Source organism: Salmo salar, chromosome 22, assembly GCF_965601325.2.
Source record: "Salmo salar chromosome 22, fSalSal1, whole genome shotgun sequence".
NCBI lineage: Eukaryota > Metazoa > Chordata > Actinopteri > Salmoniformes > Salmonidae > Salmo > Salmo salar.
This window is the reverse complement of record NC_138312.1, coordinates 13,170,760-13,191,838: the sequence shown is the minus strand read 5'-3', so window position 1 is coordinate 13,191,838 and position 21,079 is coordinate 13,170,760. Positions and strand designations below refer to the sequence as shown.

Below are 21,079 nucleotides of genomic sequence, written 5' to 3'. Positions count from 1 at the left end.
TGATCCAGCTTTAGCCATATGAAATTTGTTGCACTGATATTATAGTATCAAGCTTCCTACAACACATAGGCCTATGTTTGTGGTCTTTTAGTGCTTTATTATGCAATTACTTGAACATTTTTACATGATAAAAGGCAGCTCAATCTTTAACTAGATATAAAATACTTTAATATTATTTGGTGGAATGTGCTTTGTGGCTGCTCGATCTGGCAAACAAAATGTTGTTTTGAAGACATTAATTTGCTTTGATTCTAGTGTTCCATTTGTACATGTGTTTGCAAGGCACAACAAAAAAGAAACCAAACCAAGCTCCTCACTGTTCTTCTACCTAAATTCCATTTCCCCTCTGTCTCATTCATTCAATTGCGTTCGGACCGCTCCCTCCATACGCATGTGCTGAGTGCGCACACAAGCTCTGGTTAAGCCTACAGGAATAAATGCCTATAAAAACCTACAGTGTGTTTGGAAAGTATTCAGACCCCTTTTTCCACATTTTGTTACGTTACAGCCTTGTTCTAAAATTATTTTTTCTCATCAATTTACACACTACACCACAATGACAAGGCAAAACATACTTTTTTTTTATGTTTGAGAATTTATAAATAAATAAAAAACGAACCTTATGTAAATAAGTATTCTGACCCTTTGCTATAAGACTCGAAATTGAGCTCAGGTGCATCCTGTTTCCATTGATCATCCTTGAGATGTTCCTACAACTTGATTGGAGTCCACCTGTGGTAAATTCAATTGATTGGACATGATTTGGGAAAAGCACACATCTGTCTATATAAGGTCCCACAGTTGACAGTACGTGTCAGAGCAAAAACCAAGCCATGAGGTTGAAGGAATTGTCCGTAGAGCTCCGAGAGAGGATTGTGTCAAGGCACAGATCTGGGGAAGAGTACAAAAAAAGGTCTGCAGCATTTGAAGGTCTCCAAGAACCCGGTGGCCTCCATCATTCTTAAATGGAAGAAGTTTGGAACCACCAAGACTCTTTCTAGAGCTGCCGCCCGGCCAAACTGAGCAATTTGGGGAGAAGGGCCTTGGTCAGGGAGGTGACCAAGAACTCGATGGTCACTCTTACAGAGCTCTAGAGTTCCTCTGTGGAGATGGGAGAACCTTCCAGAAGGACAACCATCTCTGCAGCACTCCACCAATCAGGCCTTTATGGTAGATCGGCCAGACGGAAGCCACTCCTCAGTAAAAGGTACATGACAGCCCGCTTGGAGTTTGACTAAAGGCACCTAAAGGACTCTCAGACCATGAGAAACAAAATGATCTTGTCTGATGACACCAAGATTGAACTCTATGGCTTGAATGCCAAGCGTCACGTCTGGAGGAAACCTGGCACCATCCCTATGGTGAAGCGTGGTGGCAGCATCATGCTGTGGGAATGTAACAGCAACTGGGAGACTAGTCAGGATCGGGGGAAAGATGAACGGAGCAAAGTACAGAGATCCTTGATGAAAACCTGCTCCAGAGCGTTCAGGACCTTCGACTGGGGCGACGGTTCACCTTCCGACAGGACAATGAACCTAGGGCGACGGTTCACCTTCCGACAGGACAATGAACCTAAGCACACAGCCAAGACAATGCAGGATTGGCTTCGGGACAAGTCTCTGAATGTCCTTGAGTGGCTCAGCCAGAGCCCTGACTTGAACCAGATCAAACATCTTTGGAGAGACCTGAAAATGGCTCTGCACCAACACTCCCCATCCAACCTGACAGAGCTTGAGAGGATCTGCAGAGAAGAATGAGAGAAACTCCACAAATACATGTGTGCCAAGCTTGTAGCGTCATACCCAAGAAGACTCGATGCTGTAAAGGGTCTAAATACTTATGTAAATGTAATATTTAAGTGTTTTTATCTTTCATACATTTGCTAATATTTCTAAAAACATGTTTTTGCTTGGTCATGGGGTATAGTGTGTAGATTGAGGAAAAAAACAATTGAATACATTTTAGAACAAAGCTGTAACTTAACAATGTGGGAAATGTCAAGGGGTCTGAGTACTTTCCGAATGGACTGTATGTATAACTTTGAGCTGGATTGCCTGTCTTAGACATGAGTTTATTTTCATTGGTTTGTTATTGGATTTCCATTGAGGCTGCTAGCTAAATATGCTAATTCTGTTAGCATTCTGGTAATGGATGGGGTTTTTTGGCGCCCCCTTGTGTACTAAGCCGGTAATACTGTACATCCCGGGATGAGAGGACGTTATGACAATATGTAAATCTGGATACTGCCCAACCCCAGAAAACGGTATGTATGTAAACTGACCAGGGTTCAATGACTACGTACATATGGCAGCAGGGTAGAGTGCCAGGTAATGACAGTGAGATTCTGCTCTGAGAGGTGAATGTCTGCCTGCATGGAAACAAACACATGACAACATTGTTGGTTCAAAGAAACGTGAATTCTAGGGAGCAGAAATGCTGTGTTCAAGATTCTGTTCTCGTTTGATATTTTTTTTTGTCACAACAGTTTGGTTGTTATTATGCCCAAACCCCATTGGAACCAGCAGACTCAGGCTGCCCTCAAGAGACCTCAGATCAGTCAGTAAGCCACACCTCAAGGCTATTTGCCACAACTCCCTGCTTATCATGCAGTCAGCTGACCCTGATCAGGCGCTTGAAGAAATTATGGGGGGCATAGAAACTCCTTACAGTACTGGCTTATGGACAGACTCCAAGAGCATCTGGTTCACCCACATTTCAGATTTTTTTTCATTGTTTTCTTACCCTGAGGAAGTGCAGGGATGAAGTGTGACTGTCCTACATTTTAGTCTTGAGCAGCTTCTGAATTGTGTGCCCAAATTGACTCAAAGGAATGTAAACCAGGCTTTAACATCAAACTCAATGAATGAGATCTTTGGACAAATGCCAGTGCAGAATTGGAAGACTTTAATTACATTTTATCCCTGACATGATTAACGGTGACATTCTGATACAACAGTAATTAGTGCTTTACACTGCATTATAGGTCTAGGCCTAGTGTCTCCCTCCTGATTCATGTTAGTCACTCTTCTCATGTTAACCTCTATGGGACCGGCGGGACGAATTCGTCCCACCTACGTAACAGCCACTGCCAGCCTGTGGCGCGATTTTCAAAATCTTCAAAATCCTATTACTTCAATTTCTCAAACATATGACTATTTTACAGCCATTTAAAGATAAGACTCTCGTTAATCTAACCACACTGTCCGATTTCAAAAAGGCTTTACAACGAAAGCAAAACATTAGATTATGTCAGCAGAGTACCAAGCCAGAAATAATCAGACACCCATTTTTCAAGCCAGCATATAATGTCACCAAAACCCAGAAGACAGCTAAATGCAGCACTCACCTTTGATGATCTTCATCAGATGACAACCCTAGGACATTATGTTATACAATACATGCATGTTTTGTTCAATCAAGTTCATATTTATATCAAAAACCAGCTTTTTACATTAGCATGTGACGTTCAGAACTAGCATACCCCCCGCAAACTTACGGGGAATTCGCTAACATTTTACTAAATTACTCACGATAAACGTTCACAAAAAGCATAACAATTATTTTAAGAATTATAGATACAGACCTCCTCTATGCACTCGATATGTCCGATTTTAAAATAGCTTTTTGGTGAAAGCACATTTTGCAATATTCTAAGTACATAACCCAGGCATCATGGGCTCGCTATTTAGACACCCGGCAAGTTTAGCACTCACCATAATCATATTTACTATTATAAAAATGTCATTACCTTTTGTTGTCTTCGTCAGAATGCACACCCAGGACGTCTACTTCAATAACAAATGTTGGTTTGGTCCAAAATAATCCATCGTTATATCCGAATAGCGGCGTTTTGTTCGTGCGTTCCAGACACTATCCGAAATAGTAAAGAAGTGTCGCGCGCTTGGCGCAATTCCTGACAATAAAATTCAAAGTATTCCATTGCCGTACGTCGAAGCATGTCAACCGCTGTTTAAAATCAATTTTTACGTCATTTTTCTCGTAGAAAAGCGATAAAATTCCGACAGGGAATCTCCTTTTCGGCAAACAGAGGAAAAAATCCCAAAGGCGGGGGCGGTCGGGGTCACGCGCATAGTGTCTCTTGATGGGCCACTTGAGAAAGGCGATAATGTGTTTCAGCCTGGGGCTGGAATGACGACATTCTCTTTTTTCCCGGGCTCTGAGAGCCTATGGACGACGTGGGAAGTGTCACGTTAGAGCAGAGATCCTTAGTAAATGATAGAGATGGCAAAGAAGTTCCAGAAATGGTCAGACAGGCCACTTCCTGTAAAGGAATCTCTCAGGTTTTGACCTGCCATTTGAGTTCTGTTATACTCACAGACACCATTCAAACAGTTTTAGAAAATTTAGGGTGTTTTCTATCCATATGTAATAAGTATATGCATATTCTAGTTACTGAGTAGGAGTGGTAACCAGATTAAATCGGGTATGTTTTTTTATCCAGCCGTGTCAATGCTGCCCCCTAGCCCTAACAGGTTAAGGTTCATTCAATGCACAATTTCTTCCTTGATGTCTCTAGGAAGGATGTAGTGGGAAGTTGTCCTGGAATTAAAGGTATACTTGGTGACATGACGTGGATGCGGAAAGTTAATAGCATAGTGGGACAATTTCTACAACAACTAAGAGTGAAGCACGAGGCTCAACTTTTCCACTTTTTGGTGCCCTGGCTACGATGCTCTAACAGCGTGACACGAACCCACGCACATACTGTGTGAGTGACGTCTTTCATCTCGCTCATCTTTATCTGCGGTGGTCCTCGTGGTAATGTCATATCGCTGAGTCTGCCTTTAACATAGGGCCATGACGATACCGCAATTGTTTTCCTCATGGGGAAAAATGAAAACCCCAAGAAGATCAAACTCTGGTCATTTAAAAAAAAAAATGCTGTATGTAAAATATTGTGTGCTATAAGCTTAGAAAATAAATACATGTGACTCGATGACAACATGTTTGTTTCTGACACTTGTGCTGTTTTCCTTAAGAAGTTAAATCCGCTTCGTGTTTTGTTTCCTTGCCACGATACTAACGAGTATTGGGATACTGGTATTGACCTGGCCTTTAACAGTGCTACTTTTTATCAGCAAGACTAGAAGATGAATGTGCAACAGCTTGCTAGATATGAGGGCTAGCCAATCGGAGAGGACCTTCGAGGATAAGGTGGTAAGTTTTTAGAGAACATCCTCAGTCTAGCACTCAAATTCTTGGGGTTTAGTGAAATCCTGTAAGTGACGTAAGGTGATGGGGTTAGCTAAGAGGAAGAACTCAAGCTAAAATTAAAGGTTTTTATTATTTGGTTTTCTTTTAATATAATACAACAAAATGATATAGTCCTATTGCGTATGTATGACCGCTAGGGCTGGGCAATTTTAAGTTATATCTACTGCAGTCATATACCCTTGAAAGTGCCTCAGTTACAGCATGTTTGCTTGTCTTTTTAAATGCCGAAACTAATTCCAGAGGTGGTTTCGTTTCGAAGCGCCACTGAACAGACATTTTACTTGTCTGTAAAGGAATACTGCTTCTGAAGCGGGACTAACATCCATCACTAGGTGACCAGAACTGTGAATCAAATAATCTTGAGCTGCCTGTGCGCAGACCATGCTCTTTTAAAAAAAAGTAGTTTAAAGTTTGTTAAATAACGTGACTTACCAAGACATTTAGTTGAAAGAACACATCTTCCACTAGGAATCGACTCCTAAGATTCAGTACTCTTGGAACGGCGTTGACTGATTTAGTTTTTGTACTGCCGAGAACATGAACACTCGAGGGACTGAGAGGGGAGGCGCAGGTTGGTCACCAGGCAGACTGTCAGAACCGTGCACTTGGCCTATCTATTGGAATGCTGTGTTTTTGCAGTTTCTTGGCTTGCAATGTCTCGCAACTTCAGTAAAGCCTGGCCAAACATCAATGACTGGGCTAGGATATTTTACGCTTAACTTGTTATGGGTAGGGGCAGTATTTTCACGGCCGGATAAAAAACGTACCCGATTTAAATCTGATTATTACTCCTGCCCAGAAACTAGAATATGCATATAATTATTAGCTTTGGATAGAAAACACTCAAGTTTCTAAAACTGTTTAATGGTGTCTGTGAGTATAACAGAACTCATTTGGCAGGCCAAAACCTGAGAAGATTCCAAACAGGAAGCGCCCTCTCTGACCATTTCTTGGCCTTCTTTGTCATCTCTATCCAAAACAGGGGATCTCTGCTGTAACGTGACATTTTCTAACGCTCCCATAGGCTCTCAGAAGGCGCCAGAACGTTGAATGATGACTTTGCAGGCCATGGCTGAAAAACAGTAGCCAATTTGGTAAGTGGTCGATCTGAGAACAATGAGACTGGCGCGTGCACGAGACGACTCCATGTTTACATTTTCAGTCTTTGAACGAAAACAACGACTCCCAGTCGGAATATTATCGCTTTTTTTACGAGAAATCGCATAAATGATTTTTAAACAGCGTTTGACATGCTTCGAAGTACGGTAATGGAATATTTTGAAATTTGTCACGAAACGCGTCGGGCGCGTCACCCTTCGTTACCCTTCGGATAGTGTCTTGAACGCACAACAAAACGCCCCTATTTGGATATAACTATGGATTATTTGGAACCAAACCAACATTTGTTATTGAAGTAGAAGTCCTGGGAGTGCATTCTGACGAAGAACAGTAAAGGTAATCCAATTTTTCTTATAGTAAATCTGAGTTTGGTGAGTGCCAAACTTGGTGGGTGTCAAAATAGCTAGCCTGTGATGGCCGGGCTATGTACTCAGAATATTGCAAAATGTGCTTTCACCGAAAAGCTATTTTAAAATCGGACACCGCGATTGCATAAAGGAGTTCTGTATCTATAATTCTTACAATAATTGTTATGTTTTTTGTGAACGTTTATCATGAGTAATTTAGTAAATTCACCGGAAGTTTTCGGTGGGTATGCTAGTTCTGAACGTCACATGCTAATGTAAAAAGCTGGTTTTTGATATAAATATTAACTTGATTGAACAAAACATGCATGTATTGTATAACAATGTCCTAGGAGTGTCATCTGATGAAGATCATCAAAGGTTAGTGCTGCATTTAGCTGTGGTTTTGGTTTTTGTGACATTATATGCTAGCTTGAAAAATGGGTGTCTGATTATTTCTGGCTGGGTACTCTCCTGACATAATCTAATGTTTTGCTTTCGTTGTAAAGCCTTTTTGAAATCGGACAATGTGGTTAGATAAAGGAGAGTCTTGTCTTTAAAATTGTGTAAAATAGTCATATGTTTGAAAAATTGAAGTTTTTGGATTTCTGAGGTGCTTGTAATTCGCGCCACGCCCTATCATTGGATATTGGAGCGGTGTTCCGCTAGCGGAACGTCTAGATGTAAGAGGTTAAACGTTCACACCCCTAGTTCTTATCTTAAATTTTTTCATTAATTTCCAAATTGGCTAATCCAATTTTATGGTAATGTGAGGTCTAGACTGTGTCCTGCATTACTGTTACCTTCATGTTACCTGGATCATTTCACAATTCTCTCAAATGTTATCTGAAATGGGGGGGGAAATCCGGCTGTAGACTTTTTTTTTTTTATACAGCTTTGACTAGGGATGGGTACCGAAGCCCGGTATTAAACGGGCCCCGGGGCTAAATTATGAAAGGCAATAGTATTGATAAGCTCCGACGTTATCGGTTCTGCTTTCAGTACTGGAGGGAAGGAAAAAAAAAAACATTTCCTATTTATTATTGCTACATAAACGTCTTGGACATTCTTGGACATTTTATCTCACCAACCGTTTCTGATTTGCAATAAGATTGAGACATTCGTCTATGATGTATTTTCACTATTCCCAATACAGAGAGGCGCCGCGCGCGCGAGAGAGATGGATGGCTCTCACACGCTACAGCACACAGCTCCCTGCTCATAATTAGTGACGATGGCGGAGAGAGCTTAACCTCTATGGGCTAGCGTGGTGCACTCCATCAACAGCAGGTGCATTTCAAGAGCGGCAAATTTGAATCCAAATAAATGTCAAAATTCAAATTTTTCAAACATACAACTATTTTACACCCTTTGAAAGATAAACATCTCCTTAATCTAACCACGTTTTACGATTTCAAAAAGGTTTTACGGCGAAAGCATAAATTTAGAGTATGTTAGGACAGTACATTTACAAGAGTTGTGTGTAATGTTTTGTCAATTCAAAGACAGGGTCACCAAAACCATAAAACCAGCTAAAATGATGCACTAACCTTTTACAATCTCCATCAGATGACACTCCTAGGACATTATGTTAGACAATGCATGCATTTTTAGTTCTATCAAGTTCATATTTATATCCAAAAACAGCGTTTTACTATGGCATTGATGTTGAGGAAATCGTTTCCCTCCAATAACCGGCAGTCAAGTCAGCGTCAGAAATTAAATAATTAAAATTAGAAAACATTGGTAAAATATTATATTGTCATTTAAAGAATTATAGATTTACATCTCTTGAACGCAATCAACTTGCCAGATTTAAAAATAACCTTACTGGGAAATCACACTTTGCAATAATCTGAGCACTGCGCCCAGAAAAATACGCGTTGCGATACAGACTAGACGTCATGTTGGGGAGATCTAAAATCGAAAATACTATGTAAATAATCCATTACCTTTGATTCTCTTCATCAGATGTCACTTCCAGGTATCACAGGTCCATAACGAATGTAGTTTTGTTCAAAAAAGCTCATCATTTATGTCCAAAAATCTCCGTCTTGTTAGCACATGATGTAAGCCAGCCGGACTTCTCGTCATGAACGAGGGGAAAAAATATATTTCCGTTCGTTCAAACATGTCAAACGTTGTATAGCATAAATCATTAGGGCCTTTTTTCACCAGAACATGAATAATATTCAAGGTGGACGAATGCATACTCTTTTATAACGTATTGGAACGAGGGTACCCAACATGAACTCGCGCGCCAGGTGTCTAATGGGACATCATCGTTCCATGGCTCTTGTTCGGTCAGATCTCCCTCCAGAAGACTCAAAACACTTTGTAAAGGCTGGTGACATCTAGTGGAAGCAATAGGAAGTGCCAAAATATTCCTCAGCCCCTGTGTTTTTCAATGGGATAGGTTTAAAGGTAATACAACACATCAGCTATCCACTTCCTGTCAGAAAATGTCTCAGGGTTTTGCCTGCCAAATGAGTTCTGTTATACTCACAGACACCATTCAAACAGTTTTAGAAAATTTAGGGTGTTTTCTATCCATATGTAATAAGTATATGCATATTCTAGTTACTGGGTAGGAGTGGTAACCAGATTAAATCGGTTATGTTTTTTTATCCAGCCGTGTCAATACTGCCCCCTAGCCCTAACAGGTTAACGTTCAAAAGTGTGGTTACACTTCATCAGAGTCGTTGCCACAAGACTTGCTTGTAAGGGCAGAAACACGAGCAATCTATCCAAACATCTATCGAAAGTGCATCATGTACAGGCAGAGAAATGCACAGTTTGACTGCCAAGCTCGTAGTTCATCTCTCGTTGCCCGATCTACGTTAGGTATGTATGCTAGCAGCCTAGAGCCCACACGGAGTTAACTAAATTATGCGAAAATGGGTTCATGATCAAAAGGAACCATTAGCCAGCTGATTGTTTCGCTAAATTCAATTACCCATTTAAAGATGTTGCATCTTTTTTGTTAAAGTTGCAGCTACAATGAACCAACCCACTCCTCCCTCTAATACCGCTGGTCCAAGCCAAAGACCACCCCAAAGCCCCTTCACACTGGCAGCTAGTGGGAAGATGACTGAGGAGAGGGTGAATGAGTGCCACCTAGCTGTGACGAAGTTCATAGTGAAAGGCCTACACCCCTTTGAAACAGTGGAGTCCAAGGGCTTTAGGTAACAGTCGGTATATATTGAGTTGTATTATTTAGTATAAATGGGTTGTATGTTAGTCCCATCACTCCACAATACACAACACAATTCAAAACGATAATTCAACACATGAAACAACCTTTTTTTTTTTTACTGTAGGGAGATGAGCAAGGCCCTCACCCCCAAATATACACATTCCTCCAGGAGTTAACTCGGTGACACATTAATTCCTACCTGGTATAGTGTAGAAAAGGCCAATGTGATCACTTAGCTGAAGGATGTGCCAAAGCTGGCCATCAGACGGGTGGACCAGCCTCTGTCAGGACCACTATCTCACTGTTACAGTGCACTATACAAGCCAGGGCAGTGTAAAACAGAAGGTCCTCCACACCAGGACAGTGTACAAATCGCAAATTGGCGAAGTAGTGGCAGAGGAGATCTCGGACATTCTGAAAGAGTTTGAGATCGAGCCGAGCAAGATTGTAGCTGTGACTGTTGATAATGCTAGCAATATGGATGTTGCCATCAAGAGGCTACACATCCTGAAAATAGGATGCTTTGTGCACACATTGAATCTGGCAGCGCAGATCCATTGATAAATGGGCAGCATGAGTCAGAGCAAATTCCCACATTTAACAATTTAATTCAATATTCAAGTGTGCGGTAATTAACCTGTTAGGGCTAGGGGGCAGTATTGACACGGCTGGATAAAAAACATACCCGATTTAATCTGGTTACCACTCCTACCCAGTAACTAGAATATGCATATACTTATTACATATCGATAGAAAACACCCTAAAGTTTCTAAAACTGTTTGAATGGTGTCTGTGAGTATAACAGAACTCAAATGGCAGGTCAAAACCTGAGAGATTCCTTTACAGGAAGTGGCCTGTCTGACCATTTTCTTGAACTTCTTTTCCATCTCTATCTTTTACTAAGGATCTCTGCTCTAACGTGACACTTCCTACGTCGTCCATAGGCGCTCAGAGCCCGGGAAAAAACAGAATGTCGTCATTCCAGCCCCAGGCTGAAACACATTATCGCCTTTCTCAAGTGGCCGATCAAGGGACTCTGGGCTTAGGCGCGTGACCCGACCGCCCCCGCCTTTGTGATTTTTTTTTCCTCTGTTTGCCGAAAAGGAGATTCCCTGTCGGAATATTATCGCTTTTCTACGAGAAAAATGGCGTAAAAATTGATTTTAAACAGCGGTTGACATGCTTCGAAGTACGGTAATGGAATATTTACAATTTTTTTGTCACGAATTGCGCCATGCGCACGACCCTTCTTTACCATTTCGGATAGTGTCTGGAACGCACGAACAAAACGCCGCTATTCGGATATAACGATGGATTATTTTGGACCAAACCAACATTTGTTATTGAAGTAGCAGTCCTGGGAGTGCATTCTGACGAAGACAACAAAAGGTAATCAAACTTTTATAATAGTAAATATGATTATGGTGAGTGCTAAACTTGCCAGGTGTCTAAATAGCTAGCCCGTGATGCCTGGGCTATGTACTTAGAATATTGCAAAATGTGCTTTCACCAAAAAGCTATTTTAAAATCGGACATATCGAGTGCATAGAGGAGGTCTGTATCTATAATTCTTAAAATAATTGTTATGCTTTTTGTGAACGTTTATCGTGAGTAATTTAGTAAAATGTTAGCGAATTCCCCGGAAGTTTGCAGGGGGTATGCTAGTTCTGAACGTCACATGCTAATGTGAAAAGCTGGTTTTTGATATAAATATGAACTTGATTGAACAAAACATGCATGTATTGTATAACATAATGTCCTAGGGTTGTCATCTGATGAAGATCATCAAAGGTGAGTGCTGCATTTAGCTGTCTTCTGGGTTTTGGTGACATTATATGCTAGCTTGAAAAATGGGTGTCTGATTATTTCTGGCTTGGTACTCTGCTGACATAATCTAATGTTTTGCTTTCGTTGTAAAGCCTTTTTGAAATCGGACAGTGTGGTTAGATTAACGAGAGTCTTGTCTTTAAATAGCTGTAAAATAGTCATATGTTTGAGAAATTGAAGTAATAGGATTTTTAAGGTTTTGAAAATCGCGCCACAGGCTTCAAGTGGCTGTTACGTAGATGGGACGAATTCGTCCCGCCTAGCCCATAGAGGTTAAATGTAGTTTTTTGGTTGTTTCAGGCATTCCGCAAACACTCACTCATCCTTGATGTCAAGACCAGATGGAACTCGCTCTGTCTAATGATAGAGAGATTCATGGAGCAGTATCCAGTGATCCAAGCAGCACCCTTGGACCCACGACTGAGAAGCAATGACCAAGGGCAACCTGGACCGTCTGAAGGACGAGGAGTTTGTCCAGCTCATGAGAATCCTCTATACATCTACACTGTGTGTATCATGTGAATAGAATGCCACCTGTGGACAGATCATACCCATCCTCCAAAAACTGGAAGAGCACACCACTGTGAAGCATGAAGATACGTTTGTGGCAACCATCAAAGAGAAGGTGTGGCAGAACCTCTCCGAGCACTATCAGGATGAGGACATTCAAGCCTTTCTGCATGAGGCCACAGCAATGGACCCCAGATTTAAAGGAAGGCCGGTGAGTGACGCCACCTGGGACAGGCAACTGTTGAGGCCAATGTGACAGGAGCAACACCAGGGCTGTCAGAGGAGCCGGAGCAGACAGACACAGAGCACCAGCAACAAGCGGAGGAGTCTGAAGGAGTGGAAATGGAGGAGACAGTCCCTCCATTGTACAAAACAAGGAATGCCTTGGAGGAGCTGTTCTCAGAGGAGGACATGGAGTTGAGGTTGACGATCCAACAGGACACCTCGTCCCTCACCCTCAGCGAGCGTGTTGAGCTCTACAAAGGCCTGCCTGCCATTCCCATGGCTGAAAATCCTGTGATGTGGTGGTGGGAGAAGAGAGCTACTCTGCCCCTCACAAACATTGCAACAAGCTACCTCTGTGCTCAAGCCTCCTCCACCCCTAGCGAGAGGGTTTTTTTTCGACCGCAGGGAACACAATAATCCAGGAGAGGTCCCGACTTCTGCCAGAGAAGGCAAATATGTTGATCTTTCTCCAGAAGAACTGCTAAGAACTGTTAGTCCTTTTGAAGCCTATCTGCATGCCCCACCCGTGTTGCTCTGTACCACTGTATTTTCTTTTGCAGGAAAATATTGTTTATTTCATTTGTTTTACATTTCCATCACAACATAAGTCTATGATAGTGATTTGTTCAAAACATTGCTGTTTCTTTGCTGTAAATATTTGTTTTTAATTTATTTTACATTTCAGAAAATAAAGCAATGTTAATTCTGTTCTTACATTTTTTTGGTAAAAAATAACAAAGAACCAATAAGAATACCGTTAAAGTACCGGATCAATAAGCAGTATCGGTAAGAGTAGTAGTAGTAGTACCGTTAAAATCTTAACGATACCCATCCCTAGCTTTGACAGTGCTACTGATAGTAGTGGTGGCACTTGGCTTGCACACACAAATTCAGAACACACAACAGTCTGTAATAGAACTGTGTTATTTGACGTGCCAAATTAAAAGCTTATTTAACGCATCAAATAGTGTTATTTGACTCTGCAGTGACGCTATTACTGTGTAACTCCGGTAGGGCAACATGCGTAACAGTGCTCGACCAGTCGGCGAAAGCCAACATCACCCACGACCGAGAACGGTTCATTGTCAAGGGCAATGAATTACATTATCTTAGATTTCGCCTATGAGTTGTCTCGCTGAAATGTTCTTACTCTTTCAAATGACTGCTCGACTTGTTGACTGCTCGATCCACACAGCAGACATTGTGGGCGAAGTTAGGAATGCTGTGTTGCATGTGTGACGCAAAATATTATGTGCCGTCATTACGTAATGTACCTACGTTATATAGGTATGCACGTCAGCTTTGACATCAGTTTTGCACATCGGCGTTAAACTAGACCTCAGGCCGATACCGATGTTGGCATTTTTAGGTAATATTGGCCGATTCCGATATGTTCACCGATGTATCCCTATTTAGTACCATAAATAATGTCTGAGGGATGTCAGTTGTTTTCTGAGATACTTTTTTCCTCTTTCAGATCAACAAGTGTCCCGGCAGCTGGAGCGAGGCAGACATACTAGCAGGGGAAAATGAGTGAACTGGACCAGTTACGCCAGGAGGCTGAGCAGCTCAAAAGCCAGATCAGAGTGAGTGTTAATCCCTCCATCTACCATCACTGGGGCAGGAGCAATTGTTCAAAACGTACAGAAATTGTGTATTTCAGCACTATTGACTCGATTGCAACGAACACACAGAACTTAACCTGCTCCTGCAGGTTACTGCTGGATTTCTTAACTCTACTAACGTGAGATTACATGCAGCTGCGGCCTAAACTAACCTTGATTGCAACGAAAAAACATTGGAATAAAACTGGTAGGCAAGCTGTTCTGACGCGTTACTGTGTCAAGCCTGCTTCATACTAGACAGTGGATATGGCATGGGAAATAGTCATTGTCTGCGTTCACTACTCCCGCCCCAATTAAATAACATCTTATCGGTAAAAACAAAATTGAAATTTGAAAGCTAAATGGAAGACTATGACATACCGTAAAACTTCAATTAATAGCCCAGGCGTTTATTTGCATCAACCACTGAACACAACCGGCGCTTATTAGAGACAGGCTTCTATTTGAGCCTGACGTCAATGGCTTAAATACGGAGGTATCGAGGCCAGGCTTTTCTAGTGTTAACTACTTCCAGGGCCTCCTGAGTGGCGCGGTGGTCTAAGGCACTGCAGTGCTTGAAGCGTCGTTACAGCCCCGGGTTTGATCCCAGGCTGTGTCACAGCCGATCGTGACCAGGAGACCCATGAGTTGGCGCACAATTGGCCCAGTGTCATCCGGGTTAGGGGAGGGTTTGGCTGTCTGGGATTTCCTTGTCCATTGAGCTCTAGCGACTCCAGGCGCCTGCAAGGTGACTTCAGTCGCCAGTTGTATGATGTTTCCCCCGACACGTTGGTGTGGCTGGCTTCTGGGTTAAGCTAGCAGTGTGTCAAGAAGCAGTGCAGCTTGGCAGGGTCGTGTTTCAGAGGGTGCGTGGCTCTCGACCTTCGCCTCTCCCGAGTCCGTACGGGAGTTGTAGCGATGGGACAAGACTGTAACTACCGATTTGGATATCATGAAATTGGGAAGAAAAGGGGGTAAAAAGTACCCCAAAAATATATCTAACTTCCAAATAATAAGAAATATCTTTACAATCAAGACATTTGTTTCTTCAATAAAGTACAATATGCTACAGTAGGCCTACTGGCCTTGTAGTCCTGTAAGAAAATACACTGCTCAAAAAAATAAAGGGAACACTTAAACAACACAATGTAACTCCAAGTCAATCACACTTCTGTGAAATCAAACTGTCCACTTGGGAAGCAACACTGACAATACATTTCACATGCTGTTGTGCAAATGGAATAGACAACAGGTGGAAATTATAGGCAATTAGCAAGACATCCCCAATAAAGGAGTGGTTCTGCAGGTGGTGACCACAGACCACTTCTCAGTTCCTATGCTTCCTGGCTGATGTTTTGGTCACTTTAATGCTGGCGGTGCTTTCACTCTAGTGGTAGCATGAGACGGAGTCTACAACCCACACAAATGGCTCAGGTAGTGCAGCTCATCCAGGATGGCACATCAATGCGAGCTGTGGCAAGAAGGTTTGCTGTGTCTGTCAGCGTAGTGTCCAGAGCATGGAGGCGCTACCAGGAGACGGGCCAGTACATCAGGAGACGTGGAGGAGGCCGTAGGAGGGCAACAACCCAGCAGCAGGACCGCTACCTCCGCCTTTGTGCAAGGAGGAGCACTGCCAGAGCCCTGCAAAATGACCTCCAGCAGGCCACAAATGTGCATGTGTCTGCTCAAACGGTCAGAAACAGACTCCATGAGGGTGGAATGAGGGCCCGACGTCCACAGGTGGGGGTTGTGCTTACAGCCCAACACCGTGCAGGACGTTTGGCATTTGCCAGAGAACACCAAGATTGGCAAATTCGCCACTGGCGCCCTGTGCTCTTCACAGATGAAAACAGGTTCACACTGAGCACATGTGACAGAGTCTGGAGACGCCGTGGAGAACGTTCTGCTACCTGCAACATCCTCCAGCATGACCGGTTTGGCGGTGGGTCAGTCATGGTGTGGGGTGGCATTTCTTTGGGGGGCCGCACAGCCCTCCATGTGCTCGCCAGAGGTAGCCTGACTGCCATTAGGTACCGAGATGAGATCCTCAGACCCCTTGTGAGACCATATGCTGGTGCGGTTGGCCCTGGGTTCCTCCTAATGCAAGACAATGCTAGACCTCATGTGGCTGGAGTGTGTCAGCAGTTCCTGCAAGAGGAAGGCATTGATGCTATGGACTGGCCCGCCCGTTCCCCAGACCTGAATCCAATTGAGCACATCTGGGACATCATGTCTCGCTCCATCCACCAACACCACGTTGCACCACAGACTGTCCAGGAGTTGGCGGATGCTTTAGTCCAGGTCTGGGAGGAGATCCCTCAGGAGACCATCCGCCACCTCATCAGGAGCATGCCCAGGCGTTGTAGGGAAGTCATACAGGCACGTGGAGGCCACACACACTACTGAGCCTCATTTTGACTTGTTTTAAGGACATTACATCAAAGTTGGATCAGCCTGTAGTGTGGTTTTCCACTTTCATCTTGAGTGTGACTCCAAATCCAGACCTCCATGGGTTGATAAATTGGATTTCCATTGATTATTTTTGTGATTTTGTTGTCAGCACATTCAACTATGTAAAGAAAAAAGTATTTAATAAGATTATTTAATTCATTCAGATCTAGGATGTGTTATTTTAGTGTTCCCTTTATTTTTTTGAGCAGTGTATAATGGTTCACTATTGGCGTTCATGTTCTACAAATTAATCTCCGCTATGCACACAACAGGGAATATTACTCTTAACTACAAGCCAAACCACACAAATAAATTCTTAATTATATCATTTGTGCAAGAAAGAGTGGGAGGCCCCGGTGCACAACTGAGCAAAAGGACAAGTACATGTTTAGTGTCTAGTTTGAGGAGCAGACGCCTCAAGTCCTCAACTGGCAGCTTCATTAAATAGTACCCACAAAACACCAGTCTCAACGTCAACAGTGAAGAGGTGAATCTCTGGGATGCTGGCCTTCTAGGCAGATTTCCTCTGTCCAGTGTCTGTGTTTTGCCCATCTTAATCTTTTCTTTTTATTGGCCAGTCTGAGATATGGCTTTTTCTTTGCAACTCTGCCTAGAAGGCCAGCATCCCAGAGTCCCCAGTAGAATTGTAGAAACTCCCCAAATACAGGTGTGCCAAGCTTGTAGCATCGTACACAAGAAGACTCGAGGCTGTAATCTCTGCTAAAGGTGCTTCAGCATAGTACTGAGTAAAGGGTCTGAATACTTATGTGATATTTCTGTTTTGTAAAGGTTTATACAAACCTATTTTTGCTTTGTCATTATGTGCTACTGTGTATAGTTTAATGGGGGGGGGGGGGCTATTTAATCCAGTTTAGAATAAGGCTGCAACGTATAAAAATGGGAAAAGTCAAGGAGTCTGAATACTTTCCGAATGCACTGTACACATTGGGTTGTTATTTGACCTGAAATGCACAAGGTCCTTTTTTCTGGACCTTTGTATAATTTTGAGCCACACAAAATTGTGTGTTTTGTACTCCGACAATTAATCCACAGATAAAAGGGGAAACCTAGTTAGTTCCTAGTAATCTCTCCTCCTTTAGTCTTGTTCTTCTTTGGGCTTTATATGGCGGTTGGCAACCAACTTTAATGTGCATTACCACCACCAACTGGACTGGAGTGTGGACCTCAGTTCATCTTTCAATCACCCACGTGGGATATGCTCCTGAAAAGCGATGATATGGCAGAGGTGGGACTTGCAGCGCATCAAATGTCAAAAATAGAACCAAGTTCTATTTTAGTGCCTGGCTACGCAGACGTGCGCGAGCAGTTTGGATGAAATGATTGAATAACGTGTAAATGTATTTTGCAACGCTCGCTCACGCAATGCCGGCAGTGTGGTGATCATGTTGGTCTGCTCAAGAAGCAAGATTGAAATGTTCCGATATTACCAACCAGAGGGCGAAGTCATCTTGCAAAATGTTAGTTACAATCAGGACTTAACACGGATGCCGGGGTTACGGAGCGGTAAATCGGTGCTGGATAAAAGTTGCAATTGAGATTGGGTGATTTTTAGCACGTATTGATGGTTTAACGAGACCTCAGCAAGCCATAATCTAGTGGCAAGCAGTGGTTGCAATTGGCCCATTGAATTGCCATTTTGCTCTCATAATCAAGTCTCAACATTGTCATAACAAAGCTTTAACATCTTATTTATTTTACTTATTTATTACATTTGTGTGATGGTTAATTATCGTCCTTTTTCAGGATGCCAGGAAAGCATGTGCAGATGCCACACTATCACAGGTAAAAAAATAAATGATTTTGGGCTCTTTTACCTGGGGATATCCGAAACATTCAACACAATCTGCTATTGATGGCATTATGTAACAGTCTTTTGTGGTTTTGCAGATCACAGCCAACATTGATCCTGTTGGCCGTATTCAGATGCGCACAAGACGGACACTGAGGGGACATTTGGCTAAGATCTATGCCATGCATTGGGGCACTGATTCCAGGTAAACCCAAGTATAATTTTTATAGTGTCTTTCGCAAACTAGGGATTTTTTTCCCAGTGATAAATAGTTGAATGACTCCTGTTGTCAAGTGTAGAAGTTGGTATTGTTTACATTTGTATGACCCTTGGCATGAATTGGTGATTTTACATGATATACAGTAGTCATTGTGGGAGAGCTTTAAATGTAAGTAGGTGTTATGACTAAGCATGTGTTGCTATTATTGTAAAGTTACAAGGCAAAGCAGTCTTGATAAATTGCCTTTATTTTGCTATTCTATTTCATGCAAAATGTAGTTATTGTTAAAAAAAAAGAAGTATACTTACTATTTCTCATAGGGAAACCGTTATTCCATGAACTTACATGTTTCTACTCTTTCTTACAGGCTCTTGGTCAGTGCTTCCCAAGATGGTAAACTCATCATTTGGGACAGCTATACCACAAACAAGGTCATATACTTCAGTGGTTTACCTTTCAAAGCTCTGTACTATACGTTTCCATTGCAATTCTAGGCGTTGCGTTCAGTCCCTTCAACCATTCGACTTTATTTTTTTATTTTTTTTTCACCTACGCACCTGTTATGAGATTATTACTTCAGACGTGCAAAGGTTTCATGTTTTTTATCACCTCCTTGCAGGTCCATGCCATTCCTCTACGCTCTTCCTGGGTCATGACCTGCTCATATGCACCTTCAGGAAACTACGTGGCCTGTGGAGGTCTGGACAACATCTGCTCTATTTACAACCTGAAGACACGCGAGGGGAATGTACGTGTGAGCCGGGAGCTCGCTGGACACACAGGTAGACTACATTTTCTGTTTGGTGGCAGGGTTTTTCTTCCGTTTTGTTTTCCTATGAAATCCTTATCTTTCGTCATCTTCTACTTAAACTACTGTGGGAACATTTCTGGATTTCTGAAGATTTTTTGTTATGTACAAATGATATCTCTCAATTCCAGGTTATCTGTCCTGCTGTCGCTTTGTTGATGACAACCAGATTATTACAAGCTCTGGAGATACCACCTGGTAAGTAAATGAATTACTCCCCCTCCTGTAGGAATGCTGCGCTCTGTCTGTTCAATACTACAACACTATTAATTTTCCTGAAGTGGATTAGATGTGCATTTGGATAGAAACTCATGCTTGTTTGACTAGATGTTTTTTATTTTAACAGTGCCCTTTGGGATATTGAGACTGGCCAGCAGACAACCACGTTTGCTGGGCACAGCGGTGATGTCATGAGCCTCTCCTTGGCCCCCGACACAAGGCTATTTGTCTCAGGTGCTTGTGATGCCTCGGCCAAGCTCTGGGACGTCAGAGAGGGCATGTGCAGACAGACCTTCACTGGTCATGAGTCTGACATCAACGCCATATGTGTAAGGGCAGCATCCGTTATCAATACATGCGTCTATGCACATATATTGGCAATTAGTGTATTTTACATAATGCCATTCAATCAAAATGTATACATTTCACTTTGATTCAAAAATATATTTGATACAAATTATTATTAAGTAAAATATAGTCAGTATATTATACCCTTTACTGTTTGTTGTCTCTAGTGATGGTGGAAAAAAATAGATAGTTATCGCAATATTATTTTGGATGATATTATGTCCATACTTTGATTCCAAAACATCTAGCTAGAACTAGACAGCTGTGCCTGTACCAAAACTCAGTTATTTTTCATCCTATAGCTTGTTCTCATCTTCTTTTTAAATAGTGAGCCAGTGTTTTCAGCACTTTTTATTTCCATCACTGATCAAAACTCCTTTTCTCATGCTCTTGTCTCTCTGCAGAAGGCATAGTGAGCATTATGTTTGGAACATTGAATCGCAATACATATAGAGTCATGACAAATGCAATACATATCGTATCGGCACCTAAGTTTCGTGGTAATATCGTATCGTGAGGTCCCTGGGAATTCCCAGGTCTTAGTCTCTCAGTAAGTCATTATTGTGTGATCTGATCTGTGCTTTACAGTTCTTCCCCAATGGCAATGCCTTTTGTACGGGCTCTGATGATGCCACCTGCAGACTCTTCGACCTTCGTGCCGACCAGGAGCTGATGTGCTACTCGCATGACAACATCATCTGTGGCATCACCTCTGTTGCTTTCTCCAAAAGTGGTCGTCTCCTCCTGGCTGGATATGATGACTTCAACTGCAACGTGTGGGACACACTGAAGGCTGACCGTGCCGGTGAGTCACTGATAACCCCCCCCCCTGAGCATAGGTTGCAATAACGCAGTATATTTTCCCGCATAAAAAAAGCGGGACAAATATTTTTCTGCGTTTTTGTAAACTCCAATCTAAAATGCTTCTTATTGTCATTTCTGCTCGGCTTCAGTCACAGTTCGCTCCAAATCATGAATATAAAAGAACACATTTTGTGATTCAGTTGCACTTCTCCAATCAGATGAGAGATCTTTGCTCTCGTCTTGACCAGACTGATATGTACGGTACTTTTCTCCGGTGTTGTCTTTTTTTCTCCGGTAGCAAGTTAAACGGCAAGATTAACTTCAAGCAACTTTCATTGCAAGCTAATTTACTTGTGTG

The 21,079-nt window shown here is 42.3% G+C and overlaps 1 protein-coding gene across 2 annotated transcripts in view; it reads left to right on the top strand.

Moving 5' to 3' along the window:
• The window catches only part of LOC106582769 (guanine nucleotide-binding protein G(I)/G(S)/G(T) subunit beta-1), a 31,293-nt gene that overhangs the window by 4,964 nt on the left and 5,250 nt on the right, over positions 1-21,079 (top strand). Inside the window, exons 1-9 of one of the 2 annotated variants that reach the window (XM_082967378.1) lie at positions 6,309-6,329; positions 13,935-14,043; positions 18,277-18,315; positions 18,421-18,527; positions 18,910-18,973; positions 19,162-19,324; positions 19,482-19,548; positions 19,697-19,898; positions 20,506-20,722. In XM_082967378.1, the coding sequence (XP_082823504.1) occupies positions 13,987-14,043; positions 18,277-18,315; positions 18,421-18,527; positions 18,910-18,973; positions 19,162-19,324; positions 19,482-19,548; positions 19,697-19,898; positions 20,506-20,722 (916 nt within the window). In that variant the 5' untranslated portion in view covers positions 6,309-6,329; positions 13,935-13,986. Of the gene's footprint in view, positions 1-6,308; positions 6,330-13,934; positions 14,044-18,276; positions 18,316-18,420; positions 18,528-18,909; positions 18,974-19,161; positions 19,325-19,481; positions 19,549-19,696; positions 19,899-20,505; positions 20,723-21,079 lie in introns of those variants that run through there. The other variant, XM_014166179.3, reaches the window with a different exon arrangement.